Here is a 27,697-nt window from a genome sequence, read left to right on the forward strand (position 1 = left end):
TCGGTGACGCATCACCAGGAGGTGACTCCGCGTCCCGGTGCAGTCTGAGGAAGAGGTTGAGCGGCTGCTCCCTTCAGGTAGAGACCCCGGCTGGGTGTTTCCCTGACTCCTCGATTCTCCCCAACACTCTTCGTGCCCCTCACAGCCTACCGATTGGCATTGTCGGCCATTTCATTTCTGCCCTCTGTTGGCATACGCCGGGATCGGCGTATATGCAGAGGACGGTTAGGACCATCCGTGCTGTGGGCTGGTAACGTACTTAGCCTGGAGGATTCCAGTGACTATAACTTTTATTTGTTCTTTGTATTTTATTTGCCTTCATTAAAAGAACTAACCCTTCACAAGTGGTTGCGTCCTCATTGTCGTGTCTGTTAAACGATCCTGAGACGTTCAGGGCGTTACAAAATATCCGACCTTAATAACACTAACTGTCTCCCGGTCGATAACAGACATGGCAACACTTGATGATGTGCTGGCTGCTTTAGCGGCCATGCAAGTTGAAGTGGCTGCCTCTAGGCAAGAAACAGCCGATGTAAAAGCCAGACTGGATGCTATCCAATTGGACCCACTCACGCCCAGCACCTCCCTCACGAACCAGACCCCTGCAGTAGTAGTGGAAATGCCGGTAGCCATCCCCTTGGCAACACCAGAGAGGTACAGTGGGGATCCTAACACAGTGCAGGTATTCCTCACACAAGTGGCGCTACATTTATCGTGCAAACCAAAGGCGTTCCCCACGAGTCAGGCTCGTGTGGCTTTCCTTATATCCTATTTGGCTGGAAACGCGGCACAATGGGCCGTACCTCTGGTGAGCAGGGACGACCCCCTCTTATGTGATTGGGGTGCTTTTCGCGAGGAATTCCTGAAGGTATTCGACAGAAGGGCTGACTCGTACACGGCGGACCGTGAAATGCTTGAGTTGAGACAGGGATCCAACGACCTGGTGCAGTATCTCAACGCGTTCCGAAGGCTGGTTGCGGAAACCAAGTGGCCTGTTGCTAAACAGACGGCGCTCTTCCATCAAGGGCTGTGCGATGAGCTCAAGGACGCCGTGGCTCATATTGACCCTCAACCCAAGACATGTGAGGGCCTTATCAACCTGGTATTACGGCTGGAACATAGGCTAAGTGAAAGAAAGGGGGATCATGGGAGAAAAGGAAAATCCCTTCCATCCTATGTGACGGTGGGAAGTCCTGAAACTTCCACCGCATCCAAGGGAGAACCCATGGACATCAGCGCAATACGAGCGAGCCTCACAGCCACGGAGAAAGAGTCACGCCGTAAACAAGGATTGTGCCTATATTGTGGCAAACAAGGCCACTACGTACGTGAATGCCCTGCCAAACCGAAGACGTCACGTTATCGGGCCAACCGGTCGGTAACAGCCGTGGTGGACATACCGGCGGAAAACTAGAGGACTCCAAGACCAGAGAAGGGGCATCTCGGAGTCACTCATCCATCCCTTCACTTTCCAACTCGGTCACTAAGGGACAACGACACCTGTTTATCACGGTGCACGTGGGAGTGCATGACCAGTGGATACCCGTTGTGGCCATGGTGGATTCAGGGGCCACTGGCATGTTTATGGACCACAACGAGGCATGCAGGCTAGGGCTAGTGCTTCTTCCCAAAGCAGTACCCGAAGACGTCTATGCGGTAGACGGAAGGCGATTGGTGACGGGGCCCATCGGACAGCACACGGGGGTCCTTCCGATGAGATATGGGAGGAACCATTTGGAACAAATCGATTTTAACATCATCCGAGCGCCCCAATATGGCGTCATATTGGGATTGCCGTGGCTACAGAAACACAACCCCTTTGTGGATTGGCCAACACATCGCATCGAAATGACGTCACCGTATTGCATCCTGCATTGTGGAATAAGAACGGAATCCCTTGACGCAGATGAGAGCGGGAGTCAGACGGTGGCTACAGCGGCAGAAAAAGATGTGGCTCTCCCCCAGGCTTATCACAGTTTTGAGGATGTATTTGATGAGGTGAAGGCGGAAGTGCTACCACCACATAGACAGTTTGACTGCCAGATCGACCTGGTGCCAGGGGCCAGCGTTCCCAGCGGCAGGCTGTATGCCCTGACGGAGCCTGAAAACGTGCATCTCCGGGGGTACCTGGATAAACTCCTCAAGCTAGGATTCATCCGCCCGTCCAAGTCTCCGGCCGCCTCGCCACTCTTCTTCATCCCGAAGGCTAATGGGGAGCTGAGAGCCTGTGTGGACTTTAGGGCATTGAATGCGATAACCATAAAAAATCAGTACCCCTTGCCTCTCATCAGTGTACTTCTGGAACAGGTCAAGAAAGCTCGTATCTACACCAAGTTGGATTTGAAAGGGGCATACCATCTGGTGCGCATGAGGGACGGAGACGAGTGGAAGACCGCCTTTAAGACCAGGTTCGGCCTTTTTGAGTACCTCGTCATGCCGTTCGGTCTGTGCAACGCCCCGGCAGCCTTTCAGTACTTTTTGAATGAGGTATTCAGAGAGGAGTTGGATATCTACGTGGTCGTATATATCGACGACATCCTCATCTATTCGTCCAGTGTGGAGGAGCATGTACACCACGTCAAAGCTGTGCTCCAAAAGCTGAGGGAAAACATGCTGTTTTGTAAACTCAGCAAGTGTGACTTCCACGTCACATCCGTGGAATTCCTCGGAGTGATGCTGAGTCCAGAGGGACAGGAGATGGCAGAACGAAAGATCAAGGCGGTGAAAGAATGGCCGGTGCCCCAAAGCGTGAAGGACGTCCAAAGTTTCATTGGCTTCGCCAACTTTTACAGGCGGTTTATAGATGGATTTTCAGGAGTGGTGGCCCCAATCACACAGCTACTGAGGAAGTCCAAGGAGTTTGTCTGGTCCCCTGAAGCGAACAAAGCCTTTGAGGCCCTGAAAAGCGCCTTTGGTAAGGCGCCGGTGTTGGCTCACCCCGATCCGGATCTCCCCTACGTGGTGGAAGCGGACGCGTCGGATGTGGCGCTGGGGGCTATCTTGTCCCAACGCAACCACGACACAGGGGTGCTTCATCCCGTTGCGTACATGTCCCGCAAACTCAACGACGCCGAACGCAACTACCATATTGCGGAGAAGGAGCTTCTCGCAATCAAGGACGCCTTCACCGAATGGAGGCATTGGTTGATGGGGGCAAGACATGTGGTATCGGTGTACACGGACCATCGGAACCTACAGTTCATGACGGCCACTAGACACCTTTCTCCCAGGCAGCTGCGGTGGATGATCTTCTTTGCGGGGTTCAACTTCCGCATCACATATCGGCCGGGGACGGAAAACCGGAAGGCGGACGCCCTGTCCCGTCAATCTGCAGTTAAGGAACCATTGCCTGCAACCGAGCGTTCCATCATTTCCCCGAGGATGGTATTGGGGGTTATCCAACCGGATACTTTCCTGAGGGGAATAAAGAGAGGGATCAGGTCATTCGCATGGCGGAGGTGGCTCCTCAGTCACAGAGAATGGCAGCTGAAGGACGGGATACCCCTGAAGGGCAGGTGCCTATTGATACCCACGCCTAGGCTAAGGAAACAAGCATTCATCTGGTGCCATGACTCTCCATGCGCAGGTCATTTGGGCTTTGAAAAAACGGTGGCTAGCATGGGACGGCATTTCTGGTGGCCAACCATGAGAGTGGATGTCAGGAGGTGGGGACAGGAGTGTCCTACGTGTGCTACCATGAAGGCCGACCATGGCCGAACCCAAGGGCTCTTACATCCACTTCCGACCCCGGATAGACCATGGGATAGCATATCACTGGACTTCGTGGTGGGCCTACCGGTAGACCAGGGGATGACGGCAATACTGGTGGTGGTGGATTACTTGACGAAAATGGGGCACTTCATCCCCTGCAAGAGAGTCCCTACGGCCGGGGAATTGGCGTCACTACTCCTAAAGAATGTGGTACGACTGCATGGATTACCTGGGGTGATCGTGTCGGACCGGGGGTCGCAGTTTACTGCGCAATTCTGGAAGACTTGGTGCACTGCGCTGCATGTTAAGACCGCCCTGTCCACCAGCTACCACCCTCAAACGGACGGCCAAACCGAGCGCCTGAACCAAACGCTCAAACAGTATCTGCGATGTTTTGTGGACCAGGGCAGGGAAGAATGGGTCGACTTGCTATGGGTTGCAGAGATAGCCTATAACAACGCCACTCACAGCTCCACACAGTCATCTCCGTTCTATAGCAACTATGGCCAACATCCCAGGTTCTTGCCATTTCTACATCCGTTCAGAGAGGACAGGATTCCCGCCACAGCGGACAGGGTGGCACACATAAAAGACACGTTGATGCGCTCAAGGGCTGTCCTAATAGAGGCCAAGAGAAGATACAAGGCTGCGGCAGATAGAAAGAGAAGGCCCGGGCCACTGTACCGCACTGGAGACTACGTCTGGATATCCACAAGAAACATGAGGTTTCGAAAGAACAGTGTGTTCCATCCCAAGTACATGGGCCCCTATCGAATTACCAAGTGTATGGGTCCCGTGAACGTGAAGGTGTGCTTGCCCCAGTCATTGCGGATACACCCTGTCTTTCATGTATCATTGCTCAAACCAGCACCCTCCAAGCCGTCTGGGACACCTAGGCCGGTATGCGTGGAGTCGGAGGTGGAGTATGAAGTGTCGGGCATACGGGCGTCCAAATGGCGCAGGGGGAAGCTGTGGTACCTGGTTGCGTGGAAAGGCTATGGCCCGGAGGAGCATTCATGGGAACCGGCTGAAGGGGTTCATGCTCCGCGCTTGGTCTCCTTGTTCCATCGGCGTTTTCCTGCCAGCGCTGGACCCGTGGGGAGCCGCTGAGAGGGAGGATGTACTGTCAAGAATTCCTGTCATACAAGGGAAACACGCCCTTATGTAAACAGGAGAGCTGTTACATAACTCAAGGGAAACACGCCCTTATGTAAACAGGAGAGCTGTTACATAACTCAAGGGAAACACGCCCTTATGTAAACAGGAGAGCTGTTACATAACTCAAGGAAAACACGCCCTATAAAGGGAGGAACCGGGAGGTACAAGGCTGTCGGATATTGTGTTTACACCGACGTACCTGCTTCGTGAAGAGCAGTGTTCCGGAGTGGTGCTCCAGTAAGGCAAGAACGGAGGTAGGTCGAGTCGTTACTCCCTGGGCCGTGTCTTGCCCCATCGTCACCTGTGAAGGACCCGGAAGCTCTACCGGTCAACCATTGAGCTTTGCTTTTTGACTCGGCTGAGTCCAAGCGCAGTGGCGCTTTTGCTGGTTGGAGTCGTAACTCCCAGCCCGACCAGAGACACAGGGACTGCCAGCTGTAACGCACACCAGGAGGTGTTTGCCGCGTTACAGACTCGGAAGTCCACAGGTTCGATCGAGCGGCTGCTCTCGGTTCAGTCTTCTTGCTTGTGATTGGGGTATCGGTGACGCATCACCAGGAGGTGACTCAGCGTCCCGGTGCAGTCTGAGGAAGAGGTTGAGCGGCTGCTCCCTTCAGGTAGAGACCCCGGCTGGGTGTTTCCCTGACTCCTCGATTCTCCCCAACACTCTTCGTGCCCCTCACAGCCTACCGATTGGCATTGTCGGCCATTTCATTTCTGCCCTCTGTTGGCATACGCCGGGATCGGCGTATATGCAGAGGACGGTTAGGACCATCCGTGCTGTGGGCTGGTAACGTACTTAGCCTGGAGGATTCCAGTGACTATAACTTTTATTTGTTCTTTGTATTTTATTTGCCTTCATTAAAAGAACTAACCCTTCACAAGTGGTTGCGTCCTCATTGTCGTGTCTGTTAAACGATCCTGAGACGTTCAGGGCGTTACACTTCCATTCAGGGGCTCATGGTAGTCTCTCACGGCTAGATTATGTCCTGGTCCCAGCGGCTTATGTGGGGAGGGTGGGAGAGGTGCGCCATTTGGCACGGGGTATTTCGGACCACTCCCCGCTCTTGTTGCACTTTGATATTTTGCCGAGGGGAGAGGGTAGAGTGGCCCCGATCAATCCCTGGTACCTGCGTGACCCCACCATTCGCGCAGAGCTGATTAAATCCCTTAAGCGCTATTTTGACGAGAATGTGGGGTCTGTGTCATCGGCGGTCTCACTGTGGGAGGCGTTCAAGACAGTACTCCGAGGAGAGGCCCTGTCCCTTATTTCCCACTCCCGGAGGCGCGAGCGGGAGGAGGTGACCCGTGTTGAAGCTGAGATAACCGAGTTGGAGGGTGATCTAGAATGTGGGGTGACGGATGACAAATTACATGTTCTCCAACTCAAGCAAGCGGCCTATAAGGCCCTCGTTACGGAGGCGGCCAGGGGCCTCAGTAGAGAGCAGCAGGGGAGACTGTATGATGTGGGTGATAAGGCTGGTAAATTGATTGCGTGGCTGGATAAAAAAGAGAGCGAGTCGAGTTGTCCCGTTGATTGAGAAAACGAATGGTGTATGTGTCACTGAACCGGAGGAAATTGTCTCCTGCTTCGCGGACTATTTCCGTGGGGTGTATTCCCCCGTGTCTTCCCGCTCTGAAGAGGATTCCCATGCCCTGCTCAGAGATAACGCGCTGCCTTCCCTTTCGGAGGAGGACAGAGTGTTGTTGGACGCCGCTCCAACCTCCGAAGAAATTGCCCTCGCCATACGCTCGGTCGCTTCCGGCAAGGCCATGGGTCCTAATGGTCTTCCCATCGAGTTGTATAAGCTGCGACCGGATACGCTGGCGCCGCATCTCCGTGCTATGTTCCTTGCGGCCCACTCGGTGGGTTCCCTCCCGCTAGACCAGCGTCTGGCTACCATCGTGGTTATCCACAAGGAGGGGAGGCCACGGGACCGGGTCACATCCTATCGACCCATTTCGTTATTGAATGCGGAGCCCAAAATTCTCGCCAAGGTTTTGGCCAATCGGCTGGTCGGCGTGGTGTGTGACTTGGTCCACCAGGACCAGTCCGGCTTTATTCCCCATCGTAACACAGCCCTCAACCTGCGGCGTTTGCATGGGGTGCTCGCACGTGTCCCGTTCATACGGGAGCCGGCCATCTTGGCATCCTTGGACGCCACTATGGCGTTTGACACACTTGAATGGCCATATATTTGGGCGACGCTCGCGAAATTCGGGTTTGGCCCAGGGTTTATCAGCTGGGTCAAATTGTTGTACTCTGGCCCACTGGCGCAGGTGGTTGTGAACGGTAGAGTGTCGGCTCCGTTTGAGTTGGGCAGGGGCACGCGGCAGGGCTGCCCGTTATCGCCGCTCCTTTTTGCACTTGCCTTGGAGCCCCTGGCGAAGTGGCTGCGGTGGGAACCTTCTATTCGTGGTCTCCGCTGGACCCCCGAGTATGAGGACCGCGTGTCTCTATATGCTGACGATATTCTCCTGTACCTGGCTTCCCCACGTAAATCACTGATAGTACTGGTTGATGTATTGCAATCATTTGGTCGTAACTCCGGCCTTGTCATCAACTGGGCTAAATCGTGCGTGTATGTTCTCTCTGGGGAGGTTCCTATTCTTCCGCGGGGCTGTCCTATCCAGATCGCCCCGCATGGATTTAGGTACCTGGGTATCTTCATCACCCTGGACGCGGAGGCCCGGTATGATCGAAACCTGCTCCCCCCCCTCCAGCGCCTGAAGGAGGATGTCGCGCGTTGGCGGCGTTTGCCGCTCTCGCCGCTCGGCCGGGCGGCATTGTTTAAGATGATGTCGCTGCCGCGTTTCCTGTACGCTCTGCAGAATACAATGGACCTCGTCCCGGCGCGCTACTTCCGCGAGGTGGAGAGTTTGCAACGCCGCCTGTTCTGGGACAGGAGACCGCGTATCGCCCTGGCGAAGCTGACGCTCCCGTGGTATGACGGGGGGATTGCCCTCCTGGATATTAAACGGTATTATTGGGCCTCCCAGCTGGCTGCGATTAATCACGGCCTATACGGGCCCGCCCTAAACCCGGCTTTTGAAATGGATAAGATGCTACTGCCGGGTGGTGACTATAATCGAGCGCTCTACTCCAGCTCGCTCGACTCACGTCTGACGGGCCCCACGCGTGTCATGGTACGAGTGTGGCACGCGGCTAATGTAGCGATGGGGTGGAAGGATCGTTTGACCCGGGCGTCACCACTGTACGCATCTGAGCAGTTGGGCTCCCTGTGGACCTCGAAGGGCTTCGAGAAGTGGGACATGATAGGCATCAGCAGGGTGGGGGATCTCCGGACGAGGGGGGGGATTCAAAATGTTCGGGATGCTGCAGACGGAATTCCAGTTGCAAGACAGGGAGTACTTTCGGTATATGCAGATCCGTCATGCACTATGCTCCGCCTTCCCGGACGTCGCCTCCATCCCGGAGTACTCCCCTCTGGAGGATAGAGTGCTGGATGGACATGTACCGGAAAGCACGATCTCGTTAATCTATAAAAAACTGATCAATGACCGCGCGGGATTGCTGCTTGATCTTCGCGAGGCTTGGGTTGCCGATGGATTGGAGCTGGACGACGAGGACTGGGTCTCTGCGGTGGCCTCCCCGAAAGAGGTGGCCATACCGGCCCGCCTTCGCTTCGTCCAGCTCAAGATACTCCATAGGGTCTATATAACGGGGCCAAGGCTATTGCGTATGGGCTATGCTGTGGACGGGTTGTGTAAGCGTGGGTGTGGTTCTTTGGGGACCTTTCTTCATATTTTGTGGGAATGCCCAGAGGTGGAGCGATTCTGGCGTGGTGTGCATGAGGTCCTGCGGGTGGTTACGCGTGTGCCGCTGCTGCCCGAAGCGAGGAGATGCCTGTTGAACGTGTGGGAACCAACTGACTATTCGGCGCCACAGACGTGGTGGGTGACTCTGGGATATATGGTGGCTAAGCGCGATATTGCTCAACTGTGGGGTTCCCAGAGGTCCCCGACTGTTTCGGCCTGGAAGGAAAATATGGACTGGTGCATGTTTCGGGAAAAGGTGGTGTATGTAGCGCGAGGTAAGCCTGGGACATGGGTGAAAGTATGGGGCCCCTGGAACGCCTACCGCGGGGGACTCTGTGCCCCGCCGTTATTGCCCGATCCATCGCCTGCCCCGTCCCCTTAGCCGGTTTAGCTCTCCGGTACCGGGCACTGAGTCCACCCAGTCCCTGTTCTGACCTTCTCCCCCCCCTTGATACTCCGATGGATTGGTAGGGTCCCCCCTCTAGGGGAGCACATGCTGCTGTTTTCGATCGTGGGTTGCCTTGTGGTTTGATTTTGTTTGTTGTTATTTAGGTTAAAAAGAAACCGTCATGTGGGGTCCGGATGGTGTGGCCATCAACGCGGCTCACTCCTGTACGTTTCCCTTTGCCGCAGCCTGCGGTCTACTGTGTGTATCTTATGCTCCTCTTGTTTGCTAGCGGCCGGCCTGAAGGTTGTAGGCCCATCTTTGTATATTCTTTGAACTTTGTAATAAACGGTTTCAAAAAAAAAAAAGAAAAAAAAAAAAAAAAAAGAATTTCTCAAACAGAAAGGGAGTTCGTTCCAAGCCTTGGCTGCCCCAGCGGAAAAGTTTCTGCCTCCCCATCTAACTCTTTTTATAGGCGGTACTACTGCTAATTTTGCTCCTGACGACCGTAAAGATCTCTGGGCACATACCACTGAAATTGCTGCTTCAGAGACTGGACCTGTGCCCTGAAGGGCTCGGAAGACTAAACTGAGTGTTTTAAAGAGGACTCGTTTGTTTACAGGCAGCCAATGAAATTTTTTAATTGCACTCGAAATTGATGCAAATTTAGAGGTTCCAGTAAGCAGTCTGGCTGCTGAGTTCTGGAGCATCTGAAGTTTTTGTGTACTGCGGTCCTGCATGTTTAAATATAGACTGTTACAATAGTCTAATCTTGACATAATCAAGACAGTTACCACTGTGCGCTTACAGTCTACTGGCAGAAGAGGCAGAATTTTCCTCCTGGTCCTGAGAATATAATAAGTGGCAGAGACCACGGCATTGACTTGATCGCGCATGTCAAGATGTTCATCTAATACCACCCCCAGGTTTTTAACTTTCCTGGAGGGTATTGGTAGAGTCCCCATAAAATTTGGCCCAGCAGCTTTGAGTCCAGAAATTAACATTGTTCCCTAACAGGATTACCTCTGTTTGCTAGCATTCAGCTTTAAACAGTTTTGCGTCATCCAGCCTCCCACTGCTCCCATACAATCATGAAGCCTCTCTCCAGTTGCCTTCTCCTGCCCTGGTCAGAGGGATACCACAATTTGAGTATCGTCGGCGTATGATATAAGACAGAAGCCGAATGACTCGATCAAGGGAGCCAAGGAGGATACATAAATGTTAAAAAGCGTAGGGCTCAGGGAAGACCCCTGAGGGACCCCACATGGAAGAGAGAAAGGCTTTGAGACAAACTCACCCAACGTAACTATCTGAAGTCTGTCCAAGAGGAAGGATTTAAGGAGAGTCCAGTCTTTATCCTTCACTCCGCAGGCCAACAAACGGTCCATCAGTACTCCATGGTGGACCGTATCAAAGGCTGCGGAGAGGTCAAGCAGGATCAGTGCAGCCTTTCCTCCCTGATCCAACGCTCTCCTGATCTCTTCCGTGGATTTAAGAAGGGCTGTTTCAGTACTGTGCCCTTCCCTAAACCCAAATTGGGTGGGGTCTAAAACCTTGGCCTCATGCAGGCAGTGAGAATGGTTACACTACCACATTTCACTTAGACACTGGGAATGCTTCCTGTACTGGTGCCTTTAACCACTTTTTGCTCATCGACTCCCAGATCCAGGTCCTTTGTGTGGGGCTCCTCATGGCCCCAGTTGGCTGCATCCAAACTTATTGCACGCCGCTCATGTTGGGCTTGGACCTCCTGTCAGTGGAGCATTACACCCTACCCCTCCCCCTATCGCAAATGGCATATTTTCTCCCTGGTATCACGGACCCACCACAGTGGGCCAACAAAAAACGATCGCTCCTCTCTGGAGGCAAGGGACTTGTTCTTCTTTATGGGGACCATACCCTACAGCCAAGCTCTCGCACCCCATGCTTCAGGCCACACAAAAGCCTGGTTACGTGCACACCAACTACCAGGGATGGACTCTCGCTTGTATGATAAAGCGCCACTGTGGGGCAATGACGGTCTGCGCATTGATGATCAGGCTTTACGCTGGACCCACTGGTTGAAGGTGGGCAAACACAATGGACAAAATCTTGCTCAACGGGGATCTTAAGCCTTTTAACCATCTGGAGGGAGGAGTTTGGTTTCCACCCATGGAAAGCTTGACGCTACTTGCAACTACAGCACTGCCTAAGGCGTCGCTTAGACCCACATCCATGGTCCATACAGTCCCCGTCAGTGGTGGTTTACCTAACTACGTGGGGCCGCCACAGGAGAGTGATGTCGGGGCTCTACTGCACACTCACAAGCCACCTCTTCTCTCAAACTCTTCTACACAGCCTCCATGCCAAATGGCAGGCCCGCCTGCAGAAGACCTTTGAGGAAGAGGACTGGGCTGATATTATGAAGCCATGAACAGGGGCACCCGGGAAGCTCGCTCAAAGTTCTGTCTCTTTAAAACAAGCCACGATTGGCACTGGACACCAACAAAACTGAACAGGACAGGACTCCTTTCCCATGCGAACTGCTGGAGGTGCGCGGACGTCCACTGAGATCTCACTCTAGACCTCTCCTGTCCACAGTGTAGTCTCCTTCACGTGGCCCTAGCCACAGCCAAGATCTGTATCATCCGCCAATGGAGGTCACCCGTGCAACCATCCAAGAGGATTGGACAGTGGCAATGATACAAACAGTTCCGCATGATTGTGTTATTTACAACCTACAGGACCAAGCAGAGGTGTTCAAGGAGACATGGGATCCTTTCCTAAGAGATGATCACTGAAATAGGAGAAAGCACTTCCACCCCTCCATTGCATTCCATCCAGAGCACTGAGGCCAGTAATATTCTTGTGAGCCGCGTGGGCGACTCCTGAAATGCCCCTGGGAGGCACTGTGCCCCCAAGCCTCACCACCCACATCCTATCGCCCCACCAAACCCCACTGCCTTTTTTGCCCTCCATGGCCTTTCCCCCACCTCCCACCCACCACCCCCAACACCCTGCTACGCCCTTCCTGCCTTCTTCCCGGCCTTCCCCATTACCCGGATTCCCCACAAAATGTCCTCTTTCTCCCGTACCACTGTTTTCCTGACGCCTCTGCCTCTCCCCCCAGACATGCGGACACCTTTAATGTGAGGAACTGCTGCCACTCTTCCTCTCTCTGTCAACGGTGGGCTATGCCCCTCACTGGTCCAATAACATGGGGCTCCTCCCCTTTGCCAGAGCCGTCACCCCCCTCCGATCCTGGTGCCCAACACCGCCTGGTTAATAGCGATGTGTCCTATCTCACCCCCACAGCCTGGTTGCCCGGATCACCACTCCTCCCACTCCTCTACGTGGGCCTCTGGCCCGATGGCTCTTTGACACTTGTTACCTATGGAGATACACATCACTGGGAAAGTTGGTTATATTAGTTCTATGTGGAACATGCCTTTTCTCTGTACCCTCATCTCCGACCCCCCTGCTTATTGCTTATACACTTTTGTCCCAAACTGTGCATACGCTGTATGATTCGGTTTCAATAACAAACTGTGACAACAAAAAAAGTTGCAACCTGATGCTTCAATAACAGTTAGGAACGTGATACAACAACAAGGCCCCCTATTCTTGTGAATATATCTTAAGGATGACATCAATGAAAGCAGGCAGAAAGAAATTTAAAAAGTAATGGGAGGTGAGGTCTGCCTGTTTTGTCATTAGAATTGGGCTGTCTGGTGCCCAAGGGTGGGGGTGAAGCTCAATATCAGGATGTGCAAAACCCCCACTCCATGCTTTTTCTGGTCGATTTGGGGTAAACGCCCTAATCTGCCCATCCCTTAAAGCCCACTAGAAATTTATGGAAAAACATTTAAGTGCATCCTTCTTTTAGAATATATGTAGTTTGATAAGGCGATATGATCATTTAAATTTTTCAACTAATTGGCATAGCTAGTTTTCACTCTTTACAAATGCTGCAAAGTATCATGCATTTGAACCATACATTTCATTTATCTGATAGAATGATACTGAGTGCTTTGTATACCTTCACTTCACCCTGTTTGCCTCCATCCCTTTCCTTGGATCGCTTTCATCACCCACTGCCTCAATGAAAATGCACACTTGTCTTAACAGATGAAGAAGCTCCTCAGCATGATTACACACCATGGATTAAAAATATAACCTTGAGGCTCTCGACAGTCCTACATAATCCCAGATCATCTTATTTCCACGACTCCTGTATCCCTTTATCCACAAATCAATGCCTATCCAAAAACATGGCCTCTCCTGACACCACGATAATCCAATCTAACCTCTTGGCTACTGACTCTGCTTCTTAATTTTCATCTAAAGTTGCTGCCAGGAGTAACAGACTGTCCACTATGGACTACCCTTCCCACCACAAAGCAACCCCATTCTCTTACTCGGCTCAACTTATCCTCTCTCCAATTCCAGTACATTGTTAGAGCTGATGTCGATACTTGCTACAGATTCGAGTCACTAAAATTATCACACACACCTTAGTCTCCATCAGAGTCTGATTCTGCTCAGCACACATCTCAGCCACATTCTTATGTCTACAACTTAATTGCAGGGCCCTGCTTGACGATATGTCTCCACAAAGACCCTGCATTATACATTATCAACTTTAAGTCCTTTTTGTCCTACTTATCATCTCCTCCCAAACAGTTGCTCCCTTCCAAGGGGTTTCAAAGACTGATGTTCAACTGACAATCTTTCAACTCAAAGCCTACTAAATGCTCTCCAATCTGGCTTTCACTTTACTGTACTGACAAAGCAAGATGTTACTCATTCGTAATAGGTTATTGGCATTGGTATAGCAAATGGTACGTCAACAGTGTGGCATCTAATGTCGGGGAGTCTGTAAAGCAATCTCTCTAGGATGGGTAGCCCCATCTTATTTGCTGAGCAGTGGGCATATGAATTAGGTGTTGTACAAGTGTGGGTGAATGACTTTGTCAATTGCTTGTACATATCTTAGGGCAGTAGAGTACCAGTATCCCAGCAGTTTTTGTTAGTCTGTGTGTGGTTTTCTGGCTATGGTGCCTGCGGATATGTGTGATGGTCTGCCTAATGTCCTACCTGTGTGTGCTATAGATCTAAGCTATTCTTTTTGTTTGCAATACTGATGCCTCCACAGTGGGAGCAGTGCTACTGGTGAGTCTGTAATGTGGCACAAACAGATATATGGGTTCTGTAAACACTTGTGTCTGTATGGTGTTCCATGGTGGCTAGTGAAGAAAGCAGCTACGTGTTACCATATACACGAAAGCAGCATAAGTTGTGGACATGAAACGTTCCATCTAATGCAAAGAAATGTTTCATCTAATCACACCACCATCACCTATCTTCCATCCTTATTCTCGTTGAGCCTCTGCATCTTTGAGGCAGATGACACAGGTTGAACACCCCAATATGCTAAAACTCAAAGATCATTAGACATACCTGGCACATAGTAGAATGGCTTGCATTCTACCTTTTGACTTCTCATTCGCCTTCCTGGCACACTTTTCACTCCAGCATCAATAGCATTATCAGTGGGTGCCTCTCAATGATCAGTCCTTTTCTTTAAACAGCATCCCTCTTGGTGACACCATCATTTCTCAAACCTTTCCCAACCACATTTATGTGGGCAATAGAGAAATCTTTTTCTCCTGTGAATTGTTTGCCTCTCTTCATCAAATTTGATTACTTGAATAACTGACAGTCATTTGACACTGCATAACCCATTGACCACTCTTAGGGAAATCCTCTAATGGAGATGTCCTCTAATGGATGTCCTCCGATGCCATGTGTGTGCTGCTTTGAACAGTGCTTGTGATAGAAATGCTCTGATTAACGTGTCATCAGTTGCCCTCTGTTAGGGTTCTCTTTTTAAAGTGGTTCACAGGTGTCTTCTTCCTGGAAGTTGAACATGCAGACATTGCTCCAATATGCCATTCCTTCTGGTAGTTTTCTTTGTCTATCTTGATCATAGTTTTCCAGTACGTTCGGTTACACTACTATTACTTTATAAGTATTGGATCCTGCTCAATCCGGACTACACTCTTTTCATGAAAATTAATTTGCTCTTATTACTGTATCCGATACCATACAACTCTGCCTGGATTCTTGGAGCATGGCAGCTCTTATTCTTCTCAACTGCAGTGTGGCTTGCAATACAGTTTTTCATTACATTCTTTGTGACTGTCTTTTCCAAGTAATATGCAAAGCAACACTCATTTCTGGGTGAAACTGTTTCAATCCAATCACTCCCAGTCTAGTCATCTTCCTCATTTTCATTCTTTTGACCCCACTCTTGTGAGCCTCTATATGCTCATACTAGCCATACTGATTCACTTCTTCTGCTTCTCAATTATTTTCCCAACAAATTTGAATTGAATTTTTCGGAGTACAGATCACCAAGAACATGAAGCCAACATTTCTCCTACGTTAAGCAATGGAAAGATCAGTGACAGATTAAATGAATAAGGGGAAAAGTAGAAGCAAAAACACCCTACCTCCACAACCCCAATTGGCCCCCTTCCTCCAATTCCTAGTAGTAACCCATGCAGATCATCTTTCCATGTGTATTTTCCCCTCATTTCTATAAATAACATCTTTCGCTTCATAGAACAATATGTCCAGTACACTCAGAGGATCTCTCCCTCAGCTAGTTAGCCAACAATCATAAATAAAAGCCCATGTCCATTAAATAGTCCACTTGTGGCTGCCACTATCAAATCTGTGTTCAGTTTCATGAAGAATCCACATCAATGTTTACATGGCCAGCAGTTTCAAAGCTTGCCCACCCATTTTTGCATTGATGAGATTACCAGGGACTTTCAGCATAGTGCTAGGAGAGGTTTTGCAGCCAGAACATTTTGGTAAATAATCTTTAGCCTGTTTTTGGCATAATTATGATTACCATTGGTCTAAGGCCAAGGATGATGGTAGCGGGGTTTGGCCACAGCAAATATCCCACTATGCTTTTGTGGAGTCTGAGAATCTCACTCCCAAAAATTGTTAACCAAGAGCATGCCCTTCGACTATGTAACACATCTACTTTCTGGCCACATCCCCTCCAGCAAAGACCATCTGTGGTTCCATAGATTTTTTTCAGTTTGGCTATAGTAACTCGTACATCAATTCCCTGTTTTGTACACTTTAGCGTGAGGTAGGAATGTCAGACCAGAGTTTTTGCCACTGTGATACGGAAACGGAGCCACCCAAAATGTATTGCCATTGTTTAATTTAGGACCACGCTATGTCGGTACCTACTTCTGCCATGATGCGATCGAAATCTGAAATAAGGCCTTTGGGGCCAGTATAGGTTTTGAAAAGCTTCTTCCAGTTTGTTAGGGGGCATATCACCGCCATTTTATTTTTAGGGAAAAGAGAGCACAATGTTGTAACTTGAAATAGCGCATGCTATCAGTTTCTCTCACTGTATAGTCTTCTTTACATTGACTATTAGCCTTATTATTATCACCCTGGAATAGGTGTCATAAAGTTCTGCACCGCCTTTAAAAAAATCTGTACAATTGCCCTTCACAATACCCAGAGTAAAATCTAAATTACTCTACAATGGAGTGTGTGTGTGTGTGTGTGTGTGTGTGTGTGTGGGGGGGGGGGTGAGATTCATCAAATGTGGTTAGCTTTTAAGGTCTAATAAAAAAAATCCCATAGTTCTAGGGTTGATATTAGAATAGCAACAGACTGGGGATCTCACGTGCCTAGTATGGCCCAAGGTGTCCCTTAACTGCTGAATCCAAATGGATCCAGTGGTGTTCGTTATCAAATAATGATCATTCAAAGAATATTTTAAGTGGGGAAGCCTGATACAACCCACTAGACTGCCTAGATGTTTTTGAGGTTTTCCTAAAAAAAGTGCTCTTTTCCAGACCTAGAAAAAGAGTCTATAGTTTATGTTTGAACGGTGTTGAATGGTAGCCACCAACGGTTCCACAGCTAGAACAAATAGAAGGGAGTAAAGTGGAAATCCCTGTGTCATCCCTCTAGTTAAGGTGATTTCTTTTGACGTTTCTCCATTAACAATTATTCTTGCTGCTGACCGATTAAAACTAGCTATCCATGACAGTATCCAGCTGCCCAGGCCTATAGCCTCAAGAACTAGGGAGGGGAAGACCCAGCCGACCATGTTGACTGCCTTCTCAGTGTCTAATCACAGGATCACCACGGAGATCCTTCCATAATTGCCACTTTCTATTAGATAGAGAACTTGCCTGATATTTTCTACTGTCTGTCTCAGGGGGATGAATCCAGATTGGTCTGGATCGACAAGGTATGGTAAGTGAGCCATAAGCCTGTTGGCCAGAACCTTCGTAAACATTTTTGAGTAAGAGTTTAAAAGTGCTATAGGCCAATATGTCTCACATTTATTGGTTGGTTTACCCGGTTTATGTATTAATGTAATATTAGCTGCAGCCATTGAGGGTGATGTAGTTTTAGAGTGCAAGAAGGAGTTAAACAGACCAACCCCTACCTCTAAGCAAGGAGGGAATATGCCTAGAAGCATCTTACGCCCTCATTTGGCTCACTAGAAGTGAACCGGTCTTATTTGCCTGTTCATAAAATCTTTATCACAACAGTGCTGTTTCAGATTTTTCTGTAGCTAGAAAGATCAATTCTACTCTTCAGAGAGGTGGTCTTGTATAGGGCCTTCAAAAATCCAGTTGTTCTATATCTCTCTATCACCAATTTAAATTCTTCCTCTACAGAGGTACGATAATCCATGCTGGTTGGGCGTTATCTTGCTCTTTCCACAATGCACTGCCCTCTAAAGACTGTTTTAAAGGCATCCCATAATGTTTTGAGTAGCCTCTTCCATGTCAATTTCCACTAAGTAATAATTCTCCTTCAGCTCTTGTCTAGTACCAAGCCCTTTGAGTAGGCATCTATCAAATTTCCAGGTAGGGCTCTTATTTGAGTTCACTTGCCGCTCCCCCTCTATGGTGTGGCCCAACAACGCTATTGTGCCAGGTGTTATGGAGCCAGTGACTTCAACATATCCTGTGCGCCCTAAAGCAATCCTTAAATGGGATCTATCTGGATATTTGCTTCTCCATAGATCCTTAAGGCCAATAGCGCTCATCTCCTGTATCAGGGTCTGTGATAATATACCTTCTAGGTATCTAGCCTTCAGGTGGCTGTCTGGCATAGTGTCTGGCGCTAGATTAAAGTCACCAGCCCACATCAAACTCACGGGTCTTATTGCCCAATGTTTATTAGTAGTTGAAGTATGTACTGGTTCTGGAATTGATTGGGGGCATAAACATTGACAATATTTAAATAAATTCACTAGTGTTCTTGTAGATATACGTAGCACCCCTCTAGTTTGTTTTAATCATTTTTTTCTCCTCAAAATGGAAATCTTTTTGGAGAACAAATCATGACCCCCCACCCTTCCTCCCTTTTTAGGTCTCGCCTATCTATTGCGTTTACACAATCGCAATGCGAGACTCTAGTAAGAGGGGCATTTCAAAGTGCTCCCAAAAGTGGATTGCATGGCGAGCACGCGCACAATCACGTGCATCGTGCCGCCATGCAATCCGTTTGGCGAAGCGCTGCAGCCCACTGGCGCGTTCACGTGTAGCCACAGCCTCGGCATCATACTTCAAAGGGTCCGCTCCCCCGCCTGGAATGCGCTTCCCTGCCCCCGCCACAGCATGCCGAGAGATTGTTTCCTCTTTGGCGTGCATACCCTCTCCTTAGCAACTACATGCGTGCTCATTTCAAAGAGCTTCCAATATAATGGTAGCCTGATGGAAAGTGTTACTTTCATCACCATTAAAATGCACATTTAAATTTATACAGAGTGCTCCAACTACCACAGACTTGGTGACGCATACACCTTTTTTTAAGCATCTAGGTGCGTGTGCATTTTAAATATGTTTTAATGTAAGGGTAGCCAGATAGAAACTGTTACCCACAATTATACCGATGTTAACTTCAAAGTGAGTTGTCCATTTTTCTTTAGCAGCGCATACTTCTTGTTAAACATATAAAGACACAATTCAACTTGTTTTAATCTCTCTTTCCCGCCCCCTTCGCTCTTTCCGTGAATTATTTCCGTGTATTATTTTAATTCATCCAGAACTTAAGCTGGTTTGCCCTGGATATGCCTTCTGCACAGTACTCCACTGAGCAATGATAGAGGTTAGTGCTTTAATACTTAATTTACTTGTTTATTTTAGCCCATCGATGCGCCCTTCCATACAAACACAGCATTTCCCTGTTTGCCGAGAGGTCGCTGCATTCTGCATCGCTTTGGTATCCTGCTCTATTTTGAATAATAACTTCCGCTACATTCTCAGGGAATTCTGGATTGAGAAACACGGTCGGAGAGCTTGCCTTTGTTTCTCCCGTGTGAATGCCTCGCACCGTGATGCCAGTATGTTTATGATTTTGGCCCATCACTGGCCGTTTTGATTCCCCTTCTGCTTCATTTTAAGCCCTCCACCCGAGCGCACACAGCCCCTGCAGCAGTGGGTTTTCATTTGATTTATTTTAGCCCTTTGATGCGCCCTTCCACATAAACGCAGCATTTCCCTATTTGCAGAGAGGCCCCCAAACATGTTGTGTCGCTTTGGTATCCTGCTCTATTTTGAATAACAGCTTCCACTACGTGCTCAAGGAATTCTTTATTTACAAATAGGGTAAATTTGTAGGTTCTTCTCAGCATCGCCAGTGACTGGTATTGGCATTTAAAGGATTGTGTTTTCCTCCGCGTGTGCTGGCTCGAGATAAACCATGCCCACTACAGCGTGAAATATTTTGAAAGGTGCACAATTTCTTCAAAACATCAGCTGCATACCTCAGCTTAATCTCCCACTACCTCTTGTGTGTGTAAAATGTCTTTCCAGTTGATTTAAACTTCCGGTCTGTGGGCCCTTGTCTGCGCGTAAGAGATTTTTTGTGCTCCTTCTAATAAAACAGTCATGATATTTCCAAGCTTTAATTCAAAAGTAAGCCTGAAATATTATTTGCTTTTCGTTATTAGTTACTTAGATCTCATAATTTAACTCCAGGAATGCAAATTGCACTGATGGGAAAGGTCACACTAAAGATAGGTAAAGCAGAACAAACCATATAACCCCTGACCTCCATCTTACATTTTTCTGTTTTCCCATATTCATGGCTGCATAACTCAAGACTCTTTCAGTGTTGTTAGTGATGAGCCATAATAAAGCTGTGCAATTATTTAAAAAGTGCTTGCATTCGTCTTCAGCTCCTAATGAGTTACTAGGTGTTAGTTCAAACATTCAAGGAAGAAACTTGCAAAGTCCCTTTTAGTGCAGCCATTAAAATTACCTGTCTTCAATCTTGGAATAGACAAGTGGCAGGAAACTAGGCAAATGTGGATACCTATTATACGCAGAAATCAAGAAACACAAATAGTTGTTCAAATTTTAAATAGTACACCTGTCTGGAAAGCTTTAAAAGCAGTATGCTGAAACTGTCCGCATTCCTATCATGGATCACATGGTGCACAGTGAAACATTAAGAGGGCAGGTAATTAGATCTGACATCCGTAGTATGGTATTTCCCAAAATGTTTTGCCTTCATACTGTCAGTTTTGGTGAATTTGTTTATTAGCTTTAGGACTGTGCACACTTTACCAATGCTAACCACTACTAAAGGCTTAGGCTCTTTCCTTCAAACATGGTAACAATGCCTTACACCGAATTAGCAAATGTAATTACTTGTAAGTCTTTAGAAAACTGGTACTACCTTTACCCATGCCCTGCAGTACTCACTGTACCACCCACAAAAGTAGCTATCACACAGGCCTGCTGCTGCAGCCTTTATTGCAGTTTTAAACTGCCATTTCAACCTGACAAACTAAACCTTTTGCAAGCCCTAAACCTATCCTTTTTAATGCATGTTAGTCACCCTAATGCATGCCCTATAGTCACATAAGGCAGGTTGCATAGTATTTAACAAGCATTTTCAATGCAATAGGTCTTGCATTTGCGAGAATGTGAACTATTGCCATTGTAAATGACAATGCCTTTTATTAGTGTTTTCAAAACCTGCAAGTGGTGCGTAAACACACACTTTGTACTTGTAGTCGTTGCTTATGAGAATCAAAGTTGGCCTTTTTGACTGTTAGCCTTGCTTCTAGAAAGCAAGGACTATAAGTACAAAGTGCGTTTTCAAAACATATAAAAAAAGCATTATCATTTACAAGGCCAAAAGCTCAAACTCTCGAAAATGCGAGACCTATTGCATTGCAAATACTTGTTTAGAGCTAGTAGCTGCGAAGCATTAGTTAGGGTAAAGCCTGTGCTTCATTAGGTGCATATCTGATGCTTTCCCGGTGTATCTCCTTCAGACATAGGACTTCCGGAAGAGCCTCCCTCCATATCCTATGGCGCTTGCTCCATGATAGGATGTACACTCAACAAGGAAATGACGCAAGAACTTTACACAACAACAACAGAAATGGTCTGATAACCAACCATAGTTCACCTTTAACTCCCCCACCCACATTTTGTCCCCTCTCCTCCCCCCAATTGACGCCAGTCCACATTCTCTCAATCATCTCCAACCATTGTGGATAAGGGAATAGATCCATCACTAACTCGATCAGGAGTCCCGTTGTAATCCACTACCCTCAAACTTGCCCCCCCAACGCTCTGAGTAGGTTCTTGAGGCTCTTTATTCTAGCTAACTTCCAAGAGAATGTTTACATCACTCAGCATGCAAAGTCATAACCCATGAACTGTATTGTAAAGGATCCTTACGGGCTTTACACATCATCATCACCATTATGGGTCCCATACACTCTAAGGGCCAATGAATAAAACCTATACACAAATGTTTATGATTTTGTAACTTCGGGTCATCAGCTCCAGCCCAAGTGAAGACTCTGTATCATTTACATACCGTACAGCACGCCAATTTAGGTTTCTTTTATTTTTTCTTTGATTGCCAGTAAAGACCATTTTCTTCCTTCGGCTGTGTCTTTGGATGCTCTCTTGAAGTTCCCAAGAATTTCTGTGCTTCTTCCAGGGTGCGTACAGTGTACCACCACAACTCAATCTGGATCCACAAGAAGAAAGGGAATGCCTATCTGTAGCAAATTTGGCACCTGCGAAGGTCGCTCGTTACGGAGGTCAGCGTTTGCCTTTTATTCAAAGTGGCCTGAGAGAGGTCCTGAATTAGTAGATATGCTGTTATTGATACGTGAGTTGATCTGTTTTTCCTGGCTTCCCTCTTTACTGTGTCCTTTAGTTTTGAGCAGCCTAACTGGCTATAACATCTCTCGGGCACGCCGCAGGTGTCGACCTCAACGCTCCTACTCTGTGCAACAAGATGGTGGGAATCTCCTAAATTTGATTCACTTGAAGCATGAAGCAAAACAATGATCTTCAAAATTAGACCACATCCTCACCTTCCTTTCTCTTCCAAATATTGACAATGTTATCACACCTTGACCTACCTTCTAATAACGGTACATTTCTCCCACAAAACTTTGGCCTCCCCCCTCCTCCAGTTGAGCATTAGATTAATGATTTTTTCCAAGTTCTAGACTCATAGTGGTTAAGTCATCCACACAGCTGGCCATGCAGTCACCCAGGGCTTGAATTTCTTTGGTGACATCGGAGATGCTCAATGCTAAATCTATTTTTAAGGCTTGTATTTGCATGGTCACCATGATCAAAATGTTGTCATTAAAGCCACCTAGCCAGGCTTGTAGATCTTCCTTTCAAATAAGTCTCCCATAGTCGTCCTTTTTTTTTTTAGAGGACACTGTTGCCTGCATATTTGTCTGGGACAAGTTATCAAGCAGCATTGTCATTGTGGAGAGTGCTAATCCCCTGAAATTACAGATTTTCTTTCATGTTTTTGACGTTTTATTCATGAATATTACAGTAAGCAATCCACTGGGAAGGCCACCACGAGAGCAGCATTTAGGTTCTACACCCAAGGTTAAGAGGATGTAAGCGTGAACCTCTGGCACCTCCAACAGTAATCAATCATTAGCTCGATATAACGAGCAGCTAGCCTTTAGAACAAAACAATCCATGAGGTTACAGAGATGTGTGCAAGTAACTATTTACTGTTGAGCCTGGTTTGCATTCTGTTGTATGCAGGTGTCGCTTACGGAGCATGGCAGGAGATATGATCAGTAAGAAGCTCTCCACCTGGAGTGCTGCATTGGTGAAAGCATCTCTATCCAGCCTTGAGGTGCTCCCATGCCATCTGTTGCTCCACGGTGCCACTGGAGCAGCACGAAGAGATGAGTGCCGGTATCTCTTATTTCAGCCTCCAGATCCACATGAGTTTGACCTAATTATCAATGGTGTGGAGTAGGCCAAAAATGGCCACTGCTTGTTCCCAAGAAGATGCCTTCTTACATTTCAGTCCTTGCCGCCGCTGCATGGCCTCTGAAGGTGGCTCCATGCAGTCTGCTTCAAGTCTGGTGTTGGAGCCTGTCTCACCGCCGTGCCTTGCGTGTTCTCTGAGTGGCCTTCATGAGGCAGCCCAGCATTAGAGTTCACCAGCCGAAAGTCATGCTCATTCGGCTGCAGGCCATGTCCCTATCGCCCACTTTCAGCTTCTCATTTAAGGGATAGGCCAAAGAAAGTCAGATTTCAGTCACCCTCAATGAGTGAAGTTTCAAGAATGTATGTGCACAGTTGTAGCTTGTTGTGCAGTAACTCCTTGAAGCTTCACATCAATTAAATTTAAGTTTTCAACTTTGGTAACAGTTCCCACATCTGGCACTCTAACTGGTGGCCATCTGAACCTGGCCTCACCCCCAACTCAGGGTCTCTGTTCACAACAAGTTGGACTTTGTTTTTGATTTTGCTTTGTTTTAAAAGGAACAAATCTCCGAAGTTATTAGCATGTTTCTTCTTACTACGACTGTTCCACAATGTAATTTACTTTGTCTCAGCTAACTACAGACAACTGGTTAGACCGGCTCTCATACCTCTTAAATTACTGTAACGCCTAACTGGGGTGCCCAGCCCATCTGCTGCAATGTTAACAACGTGTTTAAATTCAGTAGCTCATCTCATCCTTGGGAACCCTTCTCACTCCTCAATTTCTTCTTATCTTAATGATTTCCACCAGCTCTCAGAATCCAAACGGAGACTGTTGTAAGTGCTAAGCGTATATCACCTTATTACAGAACGATCTTACTTTATCTTCAGTACCATTTCAGGTTTTCAAATATCTGACAGATCACTTTGTTCTAGCGACTCTTCTTCTGCATTCACTGACTTCCTGTGCAGCCGGCTGGAAATTAAAGCCTTCTCGTAAGTCATGCCTAAACTTTGGAATTAATTTTCTCTTCATAGCCACGGTATAACCCATCGCCTCCCCTTCCAGCATCACATCAAAACCTAAGGTTACACAATGGTTTGGCAGCATCTGTGTTCTGTGTCAAGCCACTTCTGGGTAACAGTGCACTTTACAAATGCAAAATCCAAATAAATAAATAAGCGTGCCAGCTCCAGCACTCCCTTTAGTATAATGCTATTGTATCACAAAGCATAGCGCCAAGACGTCTCCGAGCATTTGTGCACTTCAGAAATCACATTATTTACATTACAAACACTTCTGAGTATTGAGTGTCACAAGCACAAAACCGATGACTGAAATATGTAAATGTGTAAACTTGAATAACAATGTATGAGATCCTCCTCAAATGAAGCTATGTATAGCAATGGCGGCTGGTATTCAAAGCAATTGCGGAGGCAGTCGCGGGGGATGGGGGCTGGAGGGTTTGAGGGAATGGAAAAAAATAAGAAACACTTACCGTTGTCCCCTTCCAGGGCAGGAAGCACACAGCTCCCAATGCAGCGTTGTGATTGGTCTGAGCGCCGTTGAGTCATAGAATGGGAGGCTGGGCATGTTCTCCATGCAGGCTGTAATGCAGCCTGCATGGAGAACATACTAAGTGTGCAAGACTGTTTGACTGGCCCGAGACGGCCGGTGAAAGAGTAATGCGCACTTGGACTGGGCAAACCACTCCTTCCGAGCCCTGCTCTGCGAGCAGCGCAGCCCCACCCCTACCCAGTTGAGCAAGGGGAAAAATAAAATGATAATAAAAATGAGTTATCATTTTATTTTTTCCTCAGTCAGTCAGTGGGGCGACTCTCCTTGGCCTTAGCGGAGCGGTGGAGCTGCCACTGTTGCCTGGTTAGAGTGAATCTAAATATTTTGTCAGTTTGCTGTGGAGGTTTATACAGCATATCTTACAGTGGGTTTGTTTGGCCTTATCTCATTGTTAAAATATTCAGGCCAAAGGGAAAAGTCAAAAAGGTTAATAGAACAGAAGCCACATTTAGAAACAATAGGGAACTGACATTAAAAGTATTTATGAAGAATATCCATACTAACTTGTGAGTAAAGAGTCATTTGATATATTTTTCTCAAGTCACATTTCTTCACATCAGTGAGCAGGGCAATTTTAGTTTGCTATGCTTCACAGAATCACTAGTGCCTCAGGAATATAATGTACCGTGAATCAGACCTAGAGGGAGTCAGGAGGAAAGCCTCACCGGGTTCAACAAATCCAGCTAGACAGGAAAACATGCCAGTCGGAAATCTTTTCTGTCGGCCCAAAAGGCAGTGGTTTCCATCCGGATGAACGACCAGCATTATTACCGCAGGATCTGAAGGAAAGAAAGACAAAAATGTTTGGGGTATTTATACAGTATCCAGCAACAGGCAGCAATGACAGCTCAATATGAATGTATATTGGTACTGAAACAGCGCACTAAATTAATTACTCCTAATGAAACTTTTTAATAATGGTCGTTGCTGTTACTTCTAATCTGTATACTCTCTCCTATTATCACCACCACCACCACCTAGCGGCAGTGCAGGAAGCTTGCTATAGCTTTACAAATTGAAGCCTGCACCCCTGGTGCCACAACCGCAAGCCACAGTGCCATCATGACCCATTCCCTTATGGGGACCACTTGCTCACCCAGTTCACCAGTTGGTCGAAAAGGAAGTCAGTTAGTGATTGGCTCTGGATGATCGCTGAGGGCCCGGGGAAAGGAAGAGGTCCAGCAGACTAATATGAAGGAGCTACCATAGTGGTGTATTTTTGCTATAACACGACTCTCCCATATTCAGAGTGTGGATAAATTAATTGCAGAGAGATAATAAAAGCAGTAAATCTTCCGGACAACAAGTTACATCTTCCAAAAGTAAGCTTCAAGAAAGTAAAAGCTGAAGGGGCGTGGCTTCGGAGCCTTCGAAGATGGCCGCTGTTCCCGGGAGCTCTGCCGAGACGTGAGGGAGCGCGACCTCTGCAGGCAACGCTTCTACACTAAAAACACCGGAATTGTTTGTTTCGGCATTCGGAACTGCCGCTCATCAGAATGCTACCTCTATTTTTCCACAGGGTGAGACTGGCACGCTTAATTTAACGTTTTTCTGTTGCCTCATCGTCGCGGCCGCCATTTTGTTTTTTCAACGATCTTAGGCTTCTCACCTGAGGCTGTGTGACGATGCTGGTTAACAGTTAACTGCTTTTTTTGTTATTATCACGTTCTTCCTTCATTTTTTTGAGCAGCACTTATATTATTTGTCCTCGGTGCTTGCAGTTACTTTTCAACATTATCTCCTGATATTAGCTTGGACTGCTGTTTTCCACTTTCTTTGCATTTTTTCCAATTTTTGCTCACTTTTGACGGACTCTGAGTATCTTCTCACATACCATCATGCCTCGCGGCAATTGTAATGCTGCTCGTTCCTCCACCGAGGCGAATTTAGAGACCTATAATCCCTTTGATATTTTACAAGATCATACTGAGGAGGCTATCAAGGACTCTGTTGGCGCCAAATCTACTATACCGCTCACCCCTCGTTTAAATGCTAAACAAAGCTCCAAGATACCTTCTGCGTCACCATCTACTTCTGGTAAACGGATTAAAGCTAACCCACCTTCTCCCACCAATTCATCATCCTCAATATCTATGGAGCTCCTTCTCGATGAAATTCGTGCCATAAAACATATGGAGGAAACTAACGCCGGACTTCAGAATCTAGAAGCCAACTGGTCTATCACCGAAAAAAGAGTTGGTGATCTGGAATTACGTGTTGACTCTGTCCAAAGTCTCACGGCTCAAGTTCCTCGTATTTCTAAAGAGGTTGTTCAACTTAAGCAACAGATTGAAAATTTGGAAAATCGTAATAGGCGCAATAATCTGCGCATTTACGGATTAATTGAAGGACTTGAAGGTGCTAATCCGATATCTTTTTTCAAATCTTTTTTGCCAACTCATTTGGGTCTTCCTGAAACTCCTTCGTTAAATATTCAAAGAGCGCATCGTTTAGGTACATTATCCCGTTCTTCTCCATCATCAACTACTAAACCGAGAGGAGTCATTTTCTACTTTTTGGAGTATACGGATCTACTCAGAGTCCTTCAAGCTGCCAAACAACGAGGGAAAATTGCTTGGCAGGGTTCTAATCTTTTCTTTGCCCAGGATTACGCTAAAATGACTGCTGACCGTCGGAAAAAATTCTTGGACATGAGACCTGCGTTACGCAGCATAAACGCACGCTACGGTTTATTTCATCCATGTCTTTTTAAGGTGACTTATAATAACAAAACTACCAATTATGAAGATCCAGTGCTGCTCCAACAATTTCTGAACAGTTACAGAACGGAGTCCATGGAAGTGCCTCAGTCAT

The 27,697-nt window shown here is 47.6% G+C and overlaps 1 protein-coding gene across 2 annotated transcripts in view; it reads right to left on the minus strand.

Annotated features, from left to right (window-relative positions):
* Positions 1–27,697, minus strand: part of NUDT12 (nudix hydrolase 12) — a 193,828-nt gene that overhangs the window by 66,519 nt on the left and 99,612 nt on the right. For both annotated transcript variants that reach the window (XM_085632571.1, XM_085632572.1), the window contains one exon: positions 25,549–25,662. In XM_085632571.1, the coding sequence (XP_085488697.1) occupies positions 25,549–25,662 (114 nt within the window). The remainder of the gene's footprint in view (positions 1–25,548; positions 25,663–27,697) is intronic.

Source organism: Triturus cristatus, chromosome 2_1 (genome assembly GCF_964204655.1).
Source record: "Triturus cristatus chromosome 2_1, aTriCri1.1, whole genome shotgun sequence".
Taxonomy (NCBI): domain Eukaryota; kingdom Metazoa; phylum Chordata; class Amphibia; order Caudata; family Salamandridae; genus Triturus; species Triturus cristatus.